Consider the following 19,699-nt stretch of genomic DNA (forward strand, 5'->3'; position numbering starts at 1 on the left):
TGGCGTTTTGGGATCATTACGGAAAGGTTTATTTGCAGTCTTGTCTACGCTAAATGCGTGGTCTGACGGGGGAGCTTTGAAGAAGAAAAGGATATCATTTGAATGTATCATATACAAACGCCGCTCAAGAGAACAATATTGCGCGAATGGTGTAGTGTTGTAGTAGTACATAGCTGCCCGTGTTGTCCAATAAACCTAGACCGTAACAGCTTCGGCCTCAGCAGCAGGGGCAACCTCAGGCCAGGGCTTCTTAACCGCATCCTGGATGCGGACGACGCAGCCCTTGGGACCGCTAACGTGGCCTAGAGAGGGCGAGGGAGTTAGTAAAACGCAAATTGCAAACATCCAGCGAGGAAAGCTGGGGGAGAGGAGAAGGGGAACCTACCGCTCACGACAACAACGCCAGTATCACGATCCACCTTGAGGATCCTCAAGTTCTGCACAGTGTTCTGGGTATTTCCCATATTTCCGGCCATCTTCTTGCCGGGTAGACACGAGAACCACCACCCTGACCAGGACCCGACGAACCCATAGAACGATGTTTCAAACTCACACCGTGAGAACGATCCTGACCACCAAAACCGTGTCTCTTCATAACACCAGCAAAGCCCTTACCCTTCGTATTGGACTTGGTGTCAATGAACTGGCCCTCCTGGAACCAATTGGCATAGATACTCTCTCCAACCGGCAAAAGACCCTCCTCACTCTTAACGCGGAACTCATAGACATGACGCTTGGGCGAGAGGCCATTGGCGGCAAAGTGTCCGAGCAGCGACTTGGTCATGTTGGACGGGTGTTTCCAGCCCGCACCAACCTGGACGGCGTAGTATCCATGCTTCTGGCGAGTCTTGTGCGAGACGACCTCGACGCGGTCGAGCTGGAGGACTGTGCAGGCGGTGCGCTTTCCGGACTCCGGGTCGAAGATCGCGGTCATGCCCTTCTTTGTGGCGATTGCGCCGGTTCGCAGGGGCAGGGAGTTTGCTTTGCGGAGGAGGGCGGCGGTCGTGCTTGATTCGAGGACGGGCAGGTTGGCGCCGACGTTGAAGCGGTTTGGTTTGGGCTCATTGAGGGAGCGGATGCCGAATCCTCGGATGGGGATGAGGGGAGCAGTGATTGCTCCCGTGCCCTCGCGGAGGAGGAAAGCTGCAGGAGCTTCCCTGCTAGACGTGGCGACATGGTTGTGGGTGGTGAAGTTGATCGGATCGGACTTGAATGTTCCAATGGGGTTGGCGTGGAAAGTTTTTGGTCGGATGAGTAAGCATCCAGACAGCATAACTTAAACTACGGGCTACGGTGAGTATAGTTCACCCAAAGATCTCTGTATTCCTATAAATCTATCTTTACTTTTTGTAGAAGGACTGGGAATGGATTGGGCGATACTGAATATCGGTATATTTTACCAATTCAAATACCTCGAACGCCTCCAGCATCTTGAATCCCACCCAGCTTAGCAGATCTATACACAACATCCAACATAAGCACTCTATTACATAGGAACTTGAATTAATCCATCCAGCAAAACGGAACCCAAGAGAAGCAGCAAGTTCAACCAGTTAGTGGCAGTTACCAGGCCATGACTCAAGCCGAGAATAAAAACCGGGATGGGATGGCGATGCAAAGTATACTCCTAAGCCCACAGGCCGAGACTAACTCCGAACGGACCGAACCCGCCGACGCCGGAAAGGATCGCCCCAAAAAAAGCCAACAACCCGCAGCCTCCAAACACTCAGACTCACTTCTCACTTCCCACCCACTTCTCACCCTCACTCTCACCACATCTACCACCTACAAAACCCACTCTAGGCTCACCACCCAACCTAGCGGGTCCTCCTATACGGCAAAAGAACCATGTCCCTCCGACCAACGCCAAATTTCACCCGCTGGCTCACCCAGCCAACACGCGCAACCACCATCCTCCGCGCAACGCAAATACAAAGGCCCGCCCTCCGCCCATTCTCCCTAAGCAGCGCGCGCAGCAACACACGAACCCTATCAACGAAATATACCCAACCATTCCAGCGACCCAACCCTCGCTCCAACCAACATCAATACCAAAAGCGCTTCAATTCAACCAACAACAGCAACCCCAATGCGCAAAGACCGAACCAAGGCCACCAACAACAGCAAAGCAGCAAAGAACCAAGCGGTCTATCTGCACGCCTAAAAAAGCTCACCCGCGAATACGGCTGGGCCGCGCTGGGCGTGTATCTAACGCTCAGCGCGCTCGATTTCCCATTCTGTTTCGCGGCCGTGCGATTGCTGGGTGTTGAGCGGATTGGACATTTCGAGCACGTTATTTTGGGGTATTTGAAGGGGGTTTTTGGGCCGATTTGGCCTGGTTCTTTCTCTTCTTCCTCTTCTTCTTCCCCGCCGAGGAAGGTGGCGAGGAGAAGGAGAAGAAGGGCGAGAAAGAGGTTGAGGGAGACGCCGTTCTCGGTGCGGATGGGACTACTATTGTTGGCAAGGCTGGGGAAGCGAGTACGTATATCATACCATACTATACCCTTTGCTATACTATGTACTGCCTAGCAAGCAAGCCATGGAGGAGCCTATTAGCTAACTCAAACTCAACTCAGGTATTTGGACCCAACTTGTCTTCGCCTACGCCATTCACAAGAGTCTTCTTATTTTCGTGCGTGTTCCGTTGACGGCGGCCGTGACGCCGAAGGTTGTTAAGGTTTTGCGTCGATGGGGTTGGGATATTGGGAAGCGGGCGCCGAAGAGTACCTAGGGAAATCAACCCGGGAAGCCGTGATTTCCCGACTCTACTCTACTCTACTCCACTCTACTCTGCTTACTTACTTGCTTGGGCCCATTTTTGTGTAATTCTTAGAGAGCTGGGAGGAGGGATTTGTCTAGAAGGTTTTCATTTTTTTATTTGGTTTTTTTTGGTGCTGATTTTGGGAGTATAGAGAGCATAGCGAAGTTGGAATTGTACATTACATAGATAGAGGATCTCATCTAATTCAATCCGGTCTGTGGACCGTCCCCGCTCAAGTTGAATTGCGATCTACAAAAAAAGGAAATGGAAAGAACATCGGGAAGAATGGAGGGGAGGGGATATCATACACGCCATTCATAAAAGTGGTAAATGATAATATCTGATAGAGTGCCTAACTCCGTAGAAAGTAGAGAGCCACATGGCCATGGCCATGGGCATAGCCATCACGTTCCCATTCTATGTAAGATATCAATCAATGCCACGCCAGCAAAGCTAGACCAGGAATGAACAATCGCAAACAGACATAGCATAGCATAGCTACTTGATTCTCGTGGTCTTTGTCTCGTAAATAAAGAAAAGGGATGGGAGGGGAAGGGGAAGGGGAAGGTAACATAAACGGGATGCAATATTGGCATGCTAGATGGGAGAGACAAGGGCAAGCAAGTGTTGTGTTGTGTGTGAACAAAGGGCAAGGTAAGGTAAGGTAGAGTAAGTAAGGGTGTTTGTTGTTGTGGTTGTGTTTGGGGAGGTTACATGTCGATCGTATCGTTGAATCTCAAGATGCCGTTTGCTTTCATCACGCCATTTACACCGTCTGGCATCCTGTATGCCCAGTCCGCCACGCCCAATGCGCTGGTGGTGTGGAGAGCCTCGCTGTCCGGCTGCCCCATTTCGTCTGAGGTATCGGCGACCAAGACGAGGCCGAGTTCTTTGATTGTTTCCACGAGGGCGGGGACAACGTTCTATAGAGACGGTGTTAGTGGTGAGGGCTGCGCGGGGGCTAACGAGAAGGGCAAACGTACCAAGAGGCTGGACCGGCAGATTATACCCATGAAGTTATTGCTCTGAGATATCCGGGCAGATTCCTTGATTGACATTGAGGCCCGTCCGCTGCTGTCCACGTGAGGCATGGAGTCTACGTTGCGAGCCAAGTCGCGGATCTGTCCGAGGTCGTTGCACAGGAGAACTGGGTCTGGAGGAGTTGTTAGTTGGTAAATGGATGCCTGGCGGGGTGACCATGATGATCGTGTGGTTGAACTTACAGTTCGGTTGCTTCCAGTTCAACGCTGCACAGATGTTCGCATTATACGAGGTGAACACAACAGAGCGCATAAAGTCGGGGTTCGTCTCGCGGGCCACGCGAGCGTGGTCGAAGACATCGGTCAAAATTCTGTCAGCAAAGCTGTTGACATCGGCCAAAGAGTTCATTTCCAACGCCTTCTCGTCGGCGGCGGACGGGTAGAGGATAGATAGGTTGACATTGAGGTCGATGGGCAAGTCACGCAGGACCTCACGGAGAGACATGAAGGATGCCGCCAAGATGCGGTGGGCTTGTGGCATATTGCCAGCTGCCTTGGTCTGCAGGTACTCGGTAACTTCACTAGGATTGACACCTCGTTCGATACCAAGCCTTTGGAACTGAGCGTACGATAATTGCGAAACGGGGATGTCGATGCCGTGGTGGTCGATGGTGAACTGGGGGTATAGTACTGGTACACGATCGCGAGTCAATTGGATGAAAAGCTGCACATAATCACCTGACAAACTAGAGCCAGTGATAAGGCCATTGTGCTCAGAGTCCAGTGCGCTCGTGGCCTTCCAGTAGGTCGCGAAGTGCGTAATTTCCAAGGGATCGCCGTGGTATGGCTTGATGACCTGAAAGTTGAACCGCAGCTGACCGATGCTCCGGAGGCGAGGGTCAAACAATGGTAAGCAGCAAGATCCAGTGCTAGACTGCTCCGCGCGGAAGTTAATCGGTAGAGCCACACTCTTGGCGATAACTTTGGATCCAAAAGTAGGGAAAATCTCAAAGTCCACGGTGAAGGTGTCCAAGTTGTCAACGTGGAAGGATATTGATCGAGAGTCTTCTTGAATGGGTAGTACAATTGTGCGAGGAATAAGGTCGGAGAGTTTGGAGGAAATTGTCAGGCGAGCAGCGGGATGCCGGCCGGACTGGTCGAAGGTAATCGAGCCAGGCGTCCCTTGGTCGAAAAGAAGCTGCACAAACACCTTCTTGTCGAGGAAGTTGTGGCCGTATCTTCGGAGGGGAATAATAGGGAGGGGCAGTTCGAGGTCGGGAATGCCATCGGCCATATCCATCTCAGCTTCACTGGCACGTCTAGAGGCACTAATGTCCTCTACCATGGGGTCCTGGAACTGTATACCATTCAAAATATCAAGAGGACCCCAAGATCTGGGTTTTTGGGAAGGCTGGGCCCAGAGCAGGAGCATGCACTCGAGATGCCCTTCCCAAGCTGCGTAGTACATAGATGAGAGGCCCTTCTCGTCCACAACCTTTGCATCCACTCCAAGTTCCAACAATGTGCGCAGGCATGGCACACAGCCTTCGCTGGCCGCGTGAAAAAGCGGCGTCCACTGGTACAGCTTGTCTCGTTGATCAAGGTCGGCTCCATGTTGCTTCAGAAGTAAAAGGAGCTCTGGCGATTGCGAGGCACGCGCAACCATATGTTGGGGATAGAGTCCCTCTGCATCTGGCAAAACCTGCGCATTGCGTTCAAGGAGCATCTTCACGATCGGGAGAGAGCCGTGCTGGCAGGCAAGATTGAGGGGAATATGATCTGACTCGGAGGTCGGATCAATACGAGCGTTGCTTTTCAGCACCTGCTCAGCACACGCTAGCTGGCCCTTGACAATACTGTGGATCAAAGGAGTGAAGTTATCGTGGTCCATAAGATCGACCGTATGCGGGCCCACTGCCAGGAGCTCCCGCACCATCCCTGCCCTGCCATTCCTACAGGCATAGTGCAGAGGGATCCGCCCATATACATCTGAGCGAGATATGTCAACCTCGGCTGCCAGTCCAGCCTTGAAAACAAAGTCTCGCCCCGAGATGGTCGCCTCGTGCAGACAATTTCGCTCGTTGATATCATCTTCTGCGTGGATATCAACCAGTCCACTCTCCAAAAGCAGAGCAAGAACATCGTCTGAGAAACCATTGATCGCGGTTAGGAAAGTCCGGGTCGCCCGATCACGAGCATCCGCAGAAGAAGACAGCCTCACCAGCCACTCGCGCAAGTTTTGAAGATTGCCAGTGGAGGCGGATTGTAGGATTTGCTGGTCCAGCTCCTCTTCCTCCGATCCAAATGTAAGCGCCGGGCGATCTGAAGGTCGAGACGAATCAAACTGTAAGTTCTCTCCCTCCGCCCAGGCCTCCAGCTCTAACCTAGCCGTCGTGGCTCGGTCTGCGAGATCACGGAGGACTTCTCTGTTGAAACACGGTTGTACTTCGACTGCACGGTGTAGATAGAGCTCCTTCATGCGGGACTTGGAGGTTTTGTCCCATTTCTTCAAAATCTTGGATACGCCGGTTTCGTTGATCTCCACGAATTGCTGTAGTTTGTTCAAGTCACCATCGAACTGCTGGAGGCCTTCAAAGAGAGCCACAAAGTTCGAGGGGGCTTTGGAGTTGGAGACGGTCCGAGTTTGGACTAGGCGCTTCTTGTCGACTAGTGTTTTGAGTCGTAGCGAAAACTAGATGAACATATGTCAGTTTGATGCATCCTTCCTTCAACGGGCAAGTCAGGATCAGCCTACCTCTGATTCTTTTTGGAGGTAAAAGGTATTGACCTTCTCGATTTCGCGTTCCTGTAGCGCGCTGATTAGTATACATTTGCTGGCTAGCTAGTTGAATCCGTCCGGCTTCTTACCAAGCGAAAGAAGAAGACTTCCTTATTGGCGCGGAGGGCAGCCTGGGGGTCCAAAGTGCCATCCTGGGCGATTTCCTCGGCGGTTCTCTGCGCAGGAATGGTTGGCGTGGCACTGAGTTGCTTGATCAGCTGCAAAAGGGTCAGCGGTGCCTCCAATGAAGTGTAGTTGTATTGTTGTCATCCATATGATGTCAGCAATGTGCACCCACCTTTTTTAAAGCCTTGTAATTCACGAAGCTGGCCGCATATTCGGGGAGATCAAGCTGCCGGCGCTGAATCTGCTTTCCGAATTTCCTTCATAAGTGATTAGCTTTTTTTGTTTCGTGGTGCGGCGATTGCGCTGGAGGGGTACTCACATCTTAGAAAGCTCTCAGGGCGAGAGCGCCAGCGATGTTCTGGAGGCAGACGTGAGGGGTAATTTAGGAGATCCCGCCTCGAGGGATCAATTGTTGAAAAGCGCGAGGATTGGAGAGGGGGGGGGAGGAGAGAGAGAGAGGGAGAGGGAGAAGAGGAAAGATGAGAAGAGAAGAGAAGGGTTCCGGGCAGGACGTGGCGTGGCCAGACAAGGTCCAGGGAAACCTCGAGTCGAGGGGGAGGGGCCGGCGCAATGAGGGTGGGGACGGCAGTGATGGGAGTGGGACAGGCGCGCAGTGTCACTGTATGACAGGGAGGTTGATAGATGAAGCCCGTTGGCAGTCCATGAACGCGGGGGATTGGAGGTTGCTCTGGTGGACACCGCTCGGCTAGTCGGAAACGAACAGACGGCAGAACAGGGCGAAGAGCTGGAGTGAGTTGAATAAGATAAGACTGTGAACTGCTGGTATAGGCGACTCGACGACCAGAGATGTTCCTAGGGGCAGCCGATGGTACCCTATCAAAGTAGACTTGGAGGAATCGCGGAGGAACTAAAGTCGTTCAGTGGGGAGCTTCGGCGGGTGCCAATCATCGCATCCAGCCGGAGCACGTTGCTTGCTGACTGGGCAGTGGGGCTGAGTTCTGGTTAGGTTAGTTTGGTTAGTCGTTAGTCCCTTTTATTAATATTAATATTAATATTATCTCTACGGAGTAATATTAAGACTGAATATATTGATGGAGGAGGAAATAGGCGAGTCTAGTGGAGAGTTGGATTGTATGGCCCAGGTCTTTCTAGGTAGCATTGCAGTGTGGTGTGGTGTTGCGTGTTCCTGGATCTATACCCAATTTAGGCCCTACTGTATGCACTACCCAATTTGGAATTTGGAATTAGATTTGAATTTCCATTTGCCATTTATTCGTATTTAGTATTTAGTACTTAGTTGGGTATTTAGTATTCGTATTTGGTACTTTGTACTTAATTGAGTACTTAATTGGGTATTTAGTACTCTCTCTTCATTTCCATCTACCCTCCGTCCTACCATTATCTACTCTACTATCATCGATCACCATCACACCTACCCTACCTTATCTACCAAGCACCTAAGCCACTAGCGCGCGTCAAGGAGATCTCGTGGAGTACATACACAGGCCTGAGCGCCCAGCCGGCGCTTCTGCGCACAAAGTACTAGTATCATTGGCTTTGTTTGCCCTGGCTTGGGCTTGGGCTACCGCTTAATCCTGTTAACTGGCGCTAGTGACCCATTTCTGAATATGATCTGCAGTGATGAAGTGACAGGGCAAAGATAAGAATCTTAGCATCGAAAAGGTATTCATGAAGTACTAGTAGTATCTTTAAAGTCACTGTGGCCACTGACGGATATATTATTATGTTGTCCATTATACTAGTACTAGTAGTACTTGTACTAGTAGTACGAGTGCTGACTGGACTGGTTTAGGTCTGTCTTTCTCAAGCATGAAGAAGCTGTGGCTAAGTAAGGGCCAAGGCCAAGGCCTTGGGTTGAGGGCTGGCTATTGGCTGTTTGATTGCTGCGGATCAGCCTTATGTGAGTCTGGATGGCCTCCTGCATGATACCGAGGTGCTCTTATTGTCTAAGCATTCCAAGGTTTAATAAGACCTCCCTCTCTTCTACTTGGGTATCATCAGGTTGTGTTGAGAATACTCGAGATATGTAGAGAAGAACTTAGATTCATATCCCCAATGCAGTCAAATTCTAAGAGGACAACGTTGGAGTACAAGGTAGAGGTATACATGGCATCGCACCATACTACTAGGGCAGTATCTATTGGTACCCTACGACAGACCAAAATCTACACTACATCCATGGATTTACCCTTTACAGCCAAGATCTTAACCATCGTGAAGTCAATTTAAGACCAACACTATAAAACAAAAAGCCCAGCCCAATGGACAAACCGAATCTGACAAAATTCGGCGAACTGTACAGTCAGGCCCAAACGAGAAACAAGTCAAACCAAGCCGGAACAGAGCAGAATAGCGCAGATCAGAGCACGTTCAGAACGAAAAAAATATGAATATGAGAAGAGAGGAGGGAAAAAAAAAACCTTGACTTTATTGACTTGAACAAACATAGAATTGTGTAATGTGCGTGGGATATATCAAAATAGAAAATTGGCAACGGAGATGGGGGAATCAAATCCGACAGAACCGATTACGTAGAGAGAAATGTCTAATTCGCAAGATATATGAACCCCGCGAAAAAGATAGAGAGAAGGGAAGAAGAGGTGATGACACAAGACCAAGACGATGTGGGGGGGAGTAATAAAAAAACAGAAAGAAAAAAAAGGGAAAAAGGTAGAGTAAATGTAAAGGAGATCAGACAGGTCGAAAGAAGTACAGTATCGAATAAACACATGGCGAAGCGAATCTCCATCACGCCGGGAATCAAGACAAAAATCGATATCGAAGATAAAGACACGGAGGGACTGGGCCAAAAGTCACAAGAGGCGGCCCCGCTAAGGAGTGGAATCGGCGGTGGGTTTTAAAAACAAAACAAAGAATGGAAAGATGGAAGTCGGTTCGAACCTAGGAAAGGGAGTGTGTGTGCGTATGTATTTGCCATTGTATGCGAGAACGGAATGTGTTTGGTTTGTGGGGAAGCCGAACTTTTGTCGCGCAATCATGTCGTTGAAATGGTGTGGCTGTAATAAGATGCAACTGAAAATGCGGTACAGAAGGCTGGGCAAAGCAGAGAGGAAGGAAGAGAGGTTGTGCGCTGCACAGAAGCTTTTCTTTTTTTTTCTTAGAAGTTCTGCGCAATACCCGCATTGCCCTGTCGCGGGTACACGCCAGGGTTCTCAATGCGCGTGTTCCGGCGCGCTTGCACATCCCGAATGACAGGCTGGTAGTCGTCGATGCCGTAGGCACCGTGGCCGGTCATTTCACCATAGTACGGGTTATCGTTGTAGTATCCTCCCGATGGGTGCGCAGCAGACATGTGGCTCTCCTCCGAGGCCTCGGAGCGGTTAGCAGCAGAGTAGGCGGAAGAGGCATTCGATGGGCCGCGGTGGATATCGCCATTGCGGTTGTTAGCAGCAACGGGAGCCGCGCCTAGCACACCGATGGGTTCCACTTCGCCGGAGTCGGGACGGCCGTCAGAGTACTGCACGGTGCCTTCGCTGGGGGTCGCGTTGTGGTGGTAGCCTCCACCAGCACCGCTGCCTTCGGACATGGCCAGGCCGCCCATGCCGCTGGAGAGATTGGTCGAGGCCTTGCGGCCGGCGGAGGTGGTACCCCAGCCGCGATATCCAGAAGAGGTGTCGTCCTTGGGGGCAACGCTGCCACCCGCAGCCATCATGCCGGGGAGGGTTGGGTCGTTGTTCGGGTTGAAGCCATACTCTTCGACTTCCTTGCGGCGCTCCTCCTCGGCAGCCTTGTTGGCCTTGCGCTTGCGCCAGAAGAAGATTGCGGCGAGGATAATTAAGGCGACGGAGACAACCGGGACAACAACGGCCACGGCAATCTTACCGCTGTCGGAGAGACCGCCTGATCCAGAGGCAGCGCTGGTGCCGGACAAAGAGGGTGAGTCGGTGCCGGTGCCGGTCGCGCTAGCTGAAGTGCCGGTCGATGTTCCAGAGTCGGTTTGAGTTTGGGTGATCACAACCACGGTTGACTCGCCGTTGCTGTTACTAGAGGTGGTTGTGACAACAGTAGGGGTGGCGGTAGTGTGTTGAGAGGTTGTTGTTGAGGTCGAATCGGAAGTTGAAGTGGGAGTTGGCGTCGAGGAAGATTCCGAGGATGTCGATGAGGTCGTTGTTGTGGTCGGATCGGCCTTCGAGGATGAACTGGTGGTCGACTTAGACGTGGTACTCGTGGTCGATGGTTCGCTGGAGGAAGTCGTAGTCGATTCCTTGGAAGAGGTGGTCGTGGGCCCAGCAGTAGTGGCCGATGCGGATTCAGAGGCGACCGGGGTGTCGGACGCACTGGTAGTGTCGGCGTTGGTGGCCGTCGGGGCACTGCTGGCTCGCTTCACGTTGGACGACATTTTGGCGAGAGACACGGGGAATCACGACAAGGAACGGGTCCAGGAAGCCGACGGGCGGTCGTGAGGAATCCTCCGCTGGTCCACCTAGTCAGACGGGGCGAAAAGTCGGGCCCGGGACGCTGGAGGTCTCGGGATGCACACACGCTTTGGAGATTGCTGAAGTCGGAGGGGAGGGAGTATTAAGATTGAATCGAAGAGCCGAAGAGCCGAAGAACGAGTGACGGGGATTCGAGTTGGACGTGTTTAAGGAGGATGATACGAACGTCGTGGTGGTCGCCTCAGGGGGAGATGATCACGAGCATCCAAACACCGGGATAAGTTGAAAGAAGAAAAGAAATGAGAAGAGAAGTGAAGTGAAGAGAGAAGAGAAACCCAAGACACGAGACAAGAAACAGCACCGAATCTAGTCGGGAGCCATGGGCGAAGGTGGTTGAGTGTGTGGGAAGAGTGGAAACCGGAACCTGCTTTGGGGGGGGGAGTCGACTGGAGTGGAGAAGGACTGGCCGATTACGATCGTTGTGTATGGATGGTATCCGCATTCCTAGTCGTATTAATAGATGCATGCGTTAGACTCCTTTAGCGCTACGCTGGAGCATTAGCTTGTACGGAGTACTGGGCACTGAATACACTCAACACTGCTACAGTACGTTAATTTATTTGTCTGGGGAACCGTTTGCATCGTATCCCTAGATGCGGGCATCTCCCTTGCGGCGATATAAAATTGGGAAATAACCAAACAATGGATTGTACCAATGCGGAAAGGGGAAATCGGGGCTCTTCCGCTTTGCAGATTTTGCAACGACGTAATCTTGAATCCCCTGAATCTGGTGTCCACCCTATTCTCACTGAACAGTATTCTCACAATCATGGTAATTATCATGGCCATATTCTAAGTTCTATATACGAGTACATAGTATACATACTGTCAAAGAGTGCATATCTACTACTATTTCAATACTCATGATGTCGGCTGTGTTCACTCGCCACGCCTGTCAGCGAATCACCGAGGAAGCCCCGGCCGACCGTTCCAAGGTAGCGTTGCATCCTCGCAGGCGCAGGCGGTACGCTTTGTGTATCCCCGTATTACCACTGCCACAATGGAAACTTGAACTTGCCATTGTTCGCTGCTTTCACTCAATGGCGCGCCTAACATGATTCCATCCTGTTGTACGAGTACAGCCCCAGACTTCTATCTTCACTGTCCACTCGTCCTAAAGGCTTGTCTTCACTAGCCCACCTAACTCCCGCGCGACGGAGAAAAAAAATAACATAGGAAAGGGGGTCAGGGCCCACTACAAACTTTCGTCTCTTACGTCGCCTAGGCCTGGCCAATGCGGTGGAGTAGCTGCCCAGAGGATATGGCCGTTGGCACAGTCTAGGTCGTTGTTCAAGTTAGCTGTCCACTCCGTATTTGCGGAGGACAAGACTTCTAGATTCTGGCCATTTACTGAGTATTCGTGGTTTCATGATGACGAGGAGGAGTACTCTCCACCCGTAGTTTGAGTGACATTGGCTGCCTCCGATTGCATCCACTGCATTATGTATGCAGATATATCCGGGCAATCTCTGATTCGGCACGGTCGCAATGTCTATCGCATTCATTGTCGCAAGATCCCTGGACCCTGTCACATCATACACAGAGATGGTCGATATCTAAGAGTTCAAGTTTCAAGTTTGGCTGCTTGTTTTCGGGCGGAGCTTGTCAGCAGCCAACGGCCCGCGGCCCGGGAACATCTTAAGTGCGGGAAGCATGGTCGGTCCTTGTAGATAAGAATTTCGATGGAGACAGCCTTAAGTTTATAGCTGTAGGATAAACCAAAATTGGGATCGGAGGAAAATTAGTATACTTCATGTTAACCGGATGCCAGTGGTGGTGAGACGTAATTGGACAACCATAAATGACAGATCAGGTGGTCTACTATGTAGTATTTATAGGGACTTGGAACAAAGGACATCCGTGAGAATACTACCCCAGGGCTAGTATGTAGAGCCAGTACAAAGAATATGTCGTTCGAGAGAGTCGATATAGTTGAACTTGAATACTCTTGATAATTGGGACATATTTATACCTAGAAAGACATATTCCCAGGCTCGGAGGAGGCGCCGGGTCGGTGGCTATATCACCTGGGCATGAAGCGCGTTGTTTTTTTTTTTAATTTATTTTATGAGCCACATATACTAGTAGGATAGGTCTTTGTCTACCTCTGACGGAGAAAGCTGTCTAATATTAAACATTTTCCAAGGTTGCACATGAAAGATTACTGGAGAGATAGCATAAGCTCCATCTGACTGTCTAGCGTCAGTATTCCCTCCATCGCATAGATCCATCTTTATCTTCCAACCCGTCCTTCCGTCTCTCTCACTAAGTTCGTCTTTAATGTAGTTGGAAGACTGGTTTATGGCTACTACTCGTACATGGCTTCGCTCCACTATTCATTATAGTGCTGTCCAGTTCTCAGGTTTGTATTCAGGGCCAAAAAGGGCCCAGTGGTCTATTTTTCTGTAAGCGTTGGCGATATGCTAGCTGGTGGAGTCCGGAGAACGCCCTGAGAGAAGATCTTTGCGTTGCCATAGCGTAACAACTATGATGTTGGTATTTCGTCGAGATCAATATTTATAGTGAAGCAAGTGCGGACAGTTGAGGTCGCTGGCTCTGACTACTGTGGGGCATAGTATCGGTAAGGAAATATAAACAAGCAAAGGAGGATGGAGGAAGGAGCGAAGGCACTGCATCATCATTACCCTTAACCTGACAAACCTTATTTTAACTACAGAGTGCGGAAGATCAAGGAGGCATTGAAAGGTTTCAATACTACACTAGGCTTGCTACTTCGCAAGTACTAGTAGATATTCAAGTTGCATTATGTCCGGTTTGCAATTCGTTGAACATTAGGTAATTGTCTCCCCGAAGATTGACTCTAGTGGTTGCTGTTGTAACCAAAGTATCCATAATCAATGAATATTCTCAGAAAAAAAAAGCCCGGAAGCGTTTTCCCAGTAGCATAGGAGATTCAGGAAACTTGATGATGATTTGATTTTATATGTTCTGCGCTATTGAGTATTGCAATTTGCAATTCCTCACCCCTTCATCCTCCGACCCTATCCTCCCCTTCCATTTTCACAACACGTTGCAAAGACCCTATGTTATCCCAAGGCACAAGCTCAAGCGCCTCCAAAACAAGACAAAAAAAAGATGGTATCAAAACAGCGCTGAATATACCCGCGCACAGCACGGAGAGCGACAAAAATGACAAGGGAAATATACGGATAGGAGATGAGATGAATCACTTGAAGAAGCGGTACTTCTTCTTCTCCTTATCATCCTTCTTATCCTTCTTCTCCTTGTCCTTCTTATGCAACTTCCCGCCGGGCGGAGGAGTCCCGGCCGACCCGTTCGACCCCAGAGACATGTTGGACATGAGTGCCTCAGGAGGCGCGGGTGGATTCAGATGCGACGTCGAGATAGGTTTCTTCTGCGCCGGAGGTGTAGGTGCTGGGGGCGCCTCGCGCTCAAAGAGATGAGCAGGGGCCGTGGGCTTGGGTCGCTCGGCAGGAATATCAAGGCGGCGCTTGTCGATACCCAGATCGCCGACCTGGCGCATGAAGAGCCCCGGCGTGAGCATGTGAGTTGTGGCTAGGAATACATCACGGCCGTAGGTCTGCGAGATTTCATAGCAGCTACGCGCTTCGCCATAAGTGGCGCCGCCGGCCATGAAGACAATCATACGTTGGCGAGGTTGGTCGACGGATCGGGTGCGTGCCCATGTAGGTTTCGCACTGCGCAGTGAGGCTTGCTGAGAGAGCATCTCTTGCGCGGCCATTCCGCCATCGGTGTCAGTGTGAGGTCTGGTGTAGGGGAATAATGTCGAGTCCAATGTGCCACGGATTTGCTCCTCTAGCATCTGTTTGAGCCCAAGGTCGTACCGTGTCAAGCTCAGCTCTTCCGATTCCGGTAAAGGGGTTCGTCGCTGGAACAGCGGTTGCACTGGTGGCTTTTCATCCTTGAGAGGCTTCTCCACACGAACTCCAAGAAGTTCAAGATTGGAAATAACGTTTCCGTCTTGGCCGGGAAGTTGTGCGTGTGCCATGAGCTTCCGAATGTCGCCACCAAGCAGACCGCCTCGATAGATGATGTACAGTAGGAGCAGTCGGAGTCGATCCGGTGAAATTACTGCATCGTCATCGAGCAGCTGTACAAGTTGTGCCGCCAAGTTTTTGGCTTTCTTGTAATTTTCGTCGAGACCAGTGGCAAAGGATTGCTCCATGGAGCTGACCTCAATAAGCTTTCGGGCCCCAAAGTACTTCATGCATTCCTCTGCCATATTCAAATGCAGAGTGTACGCATCTTTTCCTTCTGTGAATTCTGTCAGTCCGGCCAACATATCTTTGATGGTGTTGACATTTTGTTTGTCGTTGCTGTAGATACTCGTTAGCCTGACACAGACAGGGAAAAGTGGGAACAGGGAACACCTACTCCTCGGCGAACTGTGGGTTGGCTGCTCTGAATTTAGCAAAGTCCTCGCCGAGCTTCTGGAGCACGTCTTTCATGTGCATGTGGCGGTAGTCCACCCAAACTTTATCGTGCTCCCCAAGTTCCATCTCCTTTTCCTCTTCATTGTCTTTGCCCTCGTTGAGTCGTGTCTTATAGGTAACCTTGTCGCCATCTTTGATCGGCAGAAGGTCATGCACCATTGCTTGGTATGTGAATTCGTGGAGAAGAGGAGCGTAGACATCCATTGAGCGGTCGACAATAAACAAAACTCCTCGTGGACGGTTTGATGGGGAGGGAAGTCACGCTGGAACTGAGCAAATTGATCTAGTTCCTCTTGAACAAAGCGCGCCAAATGCGAGCATAAGACGCCAGCTTCGTGAGTGGGGGATCGGGGTCGGTAATAGCGGATGACCGGGTATTCGCCTAGGGAAGCACAGAGAGAGACGACCTGGTGTAAAAGATTAGCTAGACAGCCGGGTACCTCGAAATGAGCGGACGTTTGTATATACCTTCTGGGCGAGATCTTGAAGGTGGCGACGGATTAAATGGTTGCAGCCCGGGTGGAACAGGACAGGGAAGCTCCACGGATCGCGGAATGTGACCAGATGCGACTCGCGGGGGTAGAAGTCGATGTTCATTATGCGGTAATCAGCAATGGAATCGCGCGCCATTTGTGACCGTTCAATTCGAGCGCGCAGCTTGGGATCAAGAACTATTTCCACTGTTAGCTGAGATCAACCGAGGTCCCAATGTTGCCGACTGACATGAAGTCCACACCAAGAACGCTCTGCGATATCTCTTCACTTCGAAGTCGGCCATGAGACAGTCCACGATCCAAGACTCCGGTGATAGTATGTATAAGGCGTCCATATCCGGGTTGGCCATTCGCCGGTGGTCGATCTGCTCGATGTCTGCGGGGCGATGATGATGCTGTTTAGTAGGCTGCCTAAGGTCCACGTGGTAGAAATAAACCAGGCAAGCTCACTGGATACATTGAGGTTCAGAATATCTTCCTCTTTCACAGCACAATTGATCAATTTCCTGCTGTTCTCGTCCACCACCAAGACTTTCCACTGTGCGGGACAGGCGTCAGTATTCGCAGGCGGGGGGGAGGGGCGGAAGGTGTGACGTACTTCGTGGCCACCGGCATTGCGGATGGTATTAAGGATGACTAGCAAAGGGATTGTTTGTTAGTTCAGGTTCTTCGGAGCAGACACCGAGTACCGGGGAAGCCATGGGGCCACCTACTGTCGCGTTGGACGTTGATGATGGAAGTGCTCATGTTGGCGGGCAGCCCGGAGCGAGGCTCACGCAGAGTGTGTCAAAGAGAGAAAGCGAAGCGGAAGTGACGGAAATACCGCCGAGCAAAAGGTTGAGCACACCAGAGGGGTGGACAGGGGAATTCTGGGGAGGAGAGTCAAGGGAGAGGTGGCTCGTATGAGGTATATGAAGGAGGGCGCGGATTCCCCACCATTTTTGATGATGGGAGCTTCTCAAGTGGATCTCCCGGTGGCGCGCCAGGGAACCTTAGGAACTCGTCCCCGATAAGCATTCGTTTTTTCTGCATGTCCGCATGTCCGCATGTCTGCCACCTTCTTCTCCACTCGTTTTACCTTCTAGCGCGTTCATTCCCTTCCGCTCATATTGATTACCCACGACTGTCTAGGAATGCAGTCATGGACTGGCAGAGGCAGTCGTTCCCTCTTCTGCGCATTGCGATTCTTCCCTCGACCCGTTGAACGACAACGACAATTCACCACCTCCCTCCCTCTACACCGGTCGAAACGCGAAAATAAGAACAAAGAAGCTAGGGCGGACAATGCCGCTTCGGGCACGAAGAGATCCGCCAAGTCGGCGATGAAATCTAGCTCTACGGGTCCCAGCCGAAACAGCGTCGCCGCCCAGAGAGATTTCAACCGAGTCGTGCAGGCCGCTCTGCATGATGCGAAGGTGCGACTTAATTCAACAGGGGACTTACCTGACTCGTGGGGTAAGTTTGAGCGTCAAATATCGAATGCGTGCAAGGTGGAGGATTCAAAATCAGATGCGAAATGGGGTCCTTTGAAACAAATCAAGTCGTCGCTGCAAAGGGCATACCTGTCTGGCGGAGTAGCAGGACTGCGTGGCGAGTTGGACTATATGCGCTATGCGGACGATCTTACCGCGAAGTACTCGACCCCGAACCTGGAGGTGCATCAGAAAATAGCCGATCTTCGCTATCCCGCCGAGTGGTATCCAAAGGCCCGATCCATGCAACGAACGATCCATCTTCACGTCGGCCCAACCAATTCCGGAAAGACATATCACGCCCTACAACGGTTGAAAGAAAGCAAATCGGGTTTCTATGCAGGGCCGCTTAGGTTACTCGCGCAAGAGGTTTTCCATCGATTCAAGGCCGAAGGCATTCCTACAAGTCTCGTCACTGGAGACGATGTCAAGACGCCGGAAGATGGTCAAATACCTCGTATCACGAGCAACACAGTTGAAATGGTCAGCGTGGGACAGGAGTATGATATTGGAGTCATCGACGAAATCCAAATGATATCCAATGCAGCGCGTGGATGGGCGTGGACACGAGCTGTTCTAGGAAGCCAGGCAAAGGAACTCCACCTCTGTGGTGAAACGAGGGCCGTTCCTCTCATCCGTGAACTATGCGCACTTACAGGAGACACCCTGGAGATTCATCGATATGAGCGATTGAACCGCTTGGAGGTCATGAACAAAAGCTTAAGGGGTAACCTCAAGAGTCTTGAAAAGGGTGATTGTGTCGTCGCCTTTTCCCGAGTTGGAATCCACGCTCTGAAAGCAGACATTGAAAAGGTTACTGGGAGACGAGCAGCTATCGTTTATGGAGGTCTTCCCGCCGAGATTCGAACGCAACAAGCCAATTTATTCAACGACCCGGATAATGACTATGATTTCCTGGTTGCTAGTGATGCAATTGGCATGGGATTGAATCTGTAAGTCTAAACCAGTTCATTGACTTTGACCGAAATAGAGCCCTTGCTGACCAATTCCAAACAGGAGCTGCAAGCGTGTTATATTCGAGACGTTGGTCAAACGACTTCCGGGCGGTCTTCAGCAGTTGACTGTGCCGGAAATCAAGCAGATAGGTGGGCGTGCTGGTCGATACCGGCCAGCCGGTGCCAAAGAAAGCCCAAACGACAAGTCAAACGTGGGTTTGGTCACGTCTCTCGAAGAGATTGACCTTCCTTCTATCCAAATGGCTATGAATATGGAGCCCCCACCCCTTCGCGCCGCCGGCATTTTCCCGCCTAATGTCGTATTCGAGAAACTCTCGGCATACTTCCCGAAAGAAGTCCCGTTCGAGTATCTGATCAAACGATTAAATGAAATCGCCGCCATCAATCCTCTTTTCTTCATGTGCGATAACAAGGGCCAACTGGAAAATGCCGAGATTATCGACACTACGAACGGCCTACGAGTTGTGGACCAGTTGACATTCATGGCTGCGCCGATGGACACCAAAACTCAAAGCGCACGCGAAGTCACTGCCGCTTTTGCTGACTGCGTGGCTGATAATAATCGCGGACGGCTGTTGGATATGCCCCATCTCAACCTTGAAATTCTAGAGCGCCCTGTATCCGGCAACAAGGACTACTTGCATGAGTTGGAGAGTCTGCATAAAGCTATTATCCTTTACTCTTGGTTGAGCTTTCGCTTTGGTGGAGTATTTACGGACCGGACTCTTGCTGCACATGTCAAAGAACTTGTTGAACAGAGAATGGTGCGGGCGCTGACTGAATTCTCTGCCAACAAGTCGCTACGCAAGGATGCCTCATTGAAACGCCAGATTGCACTTCAGAAGCAGCTGCATCGACAGAAAGCCATCGACTCTCAGGGTCTCATGCCGCAGGCCGCTGAAGGCGGAGAGGGCGATGTGCAGATCCGTATGGACGAAGATGGCTCTCAAAAGAGGGCGGACGGCGAGGAGTCTGCGGAGGAGGAGATGCAAGATGATTTGAATGAAGAGAGCTTCGAAGAGACTGTGGATAACGAAGCTTCTAGCGCGGAGTTGATGCTGGACCACCTTACTGGAGAAAGCACTCCAGAGCCTGAGAAGGAGGCGCCGGATAGCGAGAAACCCAAGCCACCTCATTCTGCGTGACTGGACTAATGTAAAACTAGTATTGTATATTAGATGTATAAAACCCACTCTTTAATATTGGAATATATGCTAGGCCCCCTCGCAATATCC

At 51.0% G+C, this 19,699-nt stretch overlaps 6 protein-coding genes across 6 annotated transcripts; 2 read left to right on the forward strand and 4 right to left on the reverse strand.

Annotated features, from left to right (window-relative positions):
• Window positions 1-195: 195 nt before the first annotated feature.
• Window positions 196-1,273, reverse strand: N7509_005483 (mitochondrial 54S ribosomal protein uL3m; the record flags this gene model as incomplete). Its single annotated transcript, XM_056630120.1, has 3 exons — window positions 196-302; window positions 386-568; window positions 616-1,273. 3 exons carry the CDS (start codon window positions 1,271-1,273, stop codon window positions 196-198), a joined length of 948 nt encoding a protein of 315 aa, XP_056489422.1.
• A 575-nt stretch (window positions 1,274-1,848) lies between these two features.
• On the forward strand, window positions 1,849-2,731 carry N7509_005484 (uncharacterized protein; the record flags this gene model as incomplete). The annotated part of the gene is made up of 2 exons (XM_056630121.1): window positions 1,849-2,338; window positions 2,577-2,731. The coding sequence occupies 2 exons, from the start codon at window positions 1,849-1,851 to the stop codon at window positions 2,729-2,731; spliced, it is 645 nt and encodes a 214-aa protein (XP_056489423.1).
• Window positions 2,732-3,471: 740 nt separating this feature from the next.
• phoC (uncharacterized protein) lies at window positions 3,472-8,159 on the reverse strand (the record flags this gene model as incomplete). The annotated part of the gene is made up of 8 exons (XM_056630122.1): window positions 3,472-3,684; window positions 3,745-3,914; window positions 3,985-6,433; window positions 6,497-6,547; window positions 6,610-6,738; window positions 6,819-6,903; window positions 7,369-7,514; window positions 8,109-8,159. 8 exons carry the CDS (start codon window positions 8,157-8,159, stop codon window positions 3,472-3,474), a joined length of 3,294 nt encoding a protein of 1,097 aa, XP_056489424.1.
• Window positions 8,160-9,746: 1,587 nt separating this feature from the next.
• Window positions 9,747-10,988, reverse strand: N7509_005486 (uncharacterized protein; the record flags this gene model as incomplete). The annotated part of the gene is made up of 1 exon (XM_056630123.1): window positions 9,747-10,988. One exon carries the CDS (start codon window positions 10,986-10,988, stop codon window positions 9,747-9,749), a length of 1,242 nt encoding a protein of 413 aa, XP_056489425.1.
• A 3,284-nt stretch (window positions 10,989-14,272) lies between these two features.
• On the reverse strand, window positions 14,273-16,762 carry N7509_005487 (Sec1 family protein; the record flags this gene model as incomplete). Its single annotated transcript, XM_056630124.1, has 7 exons — window positions 14,273-15,404; window positions 15,463-15,751; window positions 15,784-15,928; window positions 15,990-16,192; window positions 16,245-16,391; window positions 16,466-16,651; window positions 16,729-16,762. 7 exons carry the CDS (start codon window positions 16,760-16,762, stop codon window positions 14,273-14,275), a joined length of 2,136 nt encoding a protein of 711 aa, XP_056489426.1.
• A 386-nt stretch (window positions 16,763-17,148) lies between these two features.
• N7509_005488 (ATP-dependent RNA helicase SUV3) lies at window positions 17,149-19,609 on the forward strand (the record flags this gene model as incomplete). The annotated part of the gene is made up of 2 exons (XM_056630125.1): window positions 17,149-18,440; window positions 18,505-19,609. 2 exons carry the CDS (start codon window positions 17,149-17,151, stop codon window positions 19,607-19,609), a joined length of 2,397 nt encoding a protein of 798 aa, XP_056489427.1.
• Window positions 19,610-19,699: the final 90 nt, after the last annotated feature.

Source organism: Penicillium cosmopolitanum (assembly GCF_028827165.1).
Source record: "Penicillium cosmopolitanum strain IBT 29677 chromosome Unknown utg000006l:49.0-5199605.0:1.0-5204138.0, whole genome shotgun sequence".
Classification (NCBI taxonomy): Eukaryota; Fungi; Ascomycota; class Eurotiomycetes; order Eurotiales; family Aspergillaceae; genus Penicillium; species Penicillium cosmopolitanum.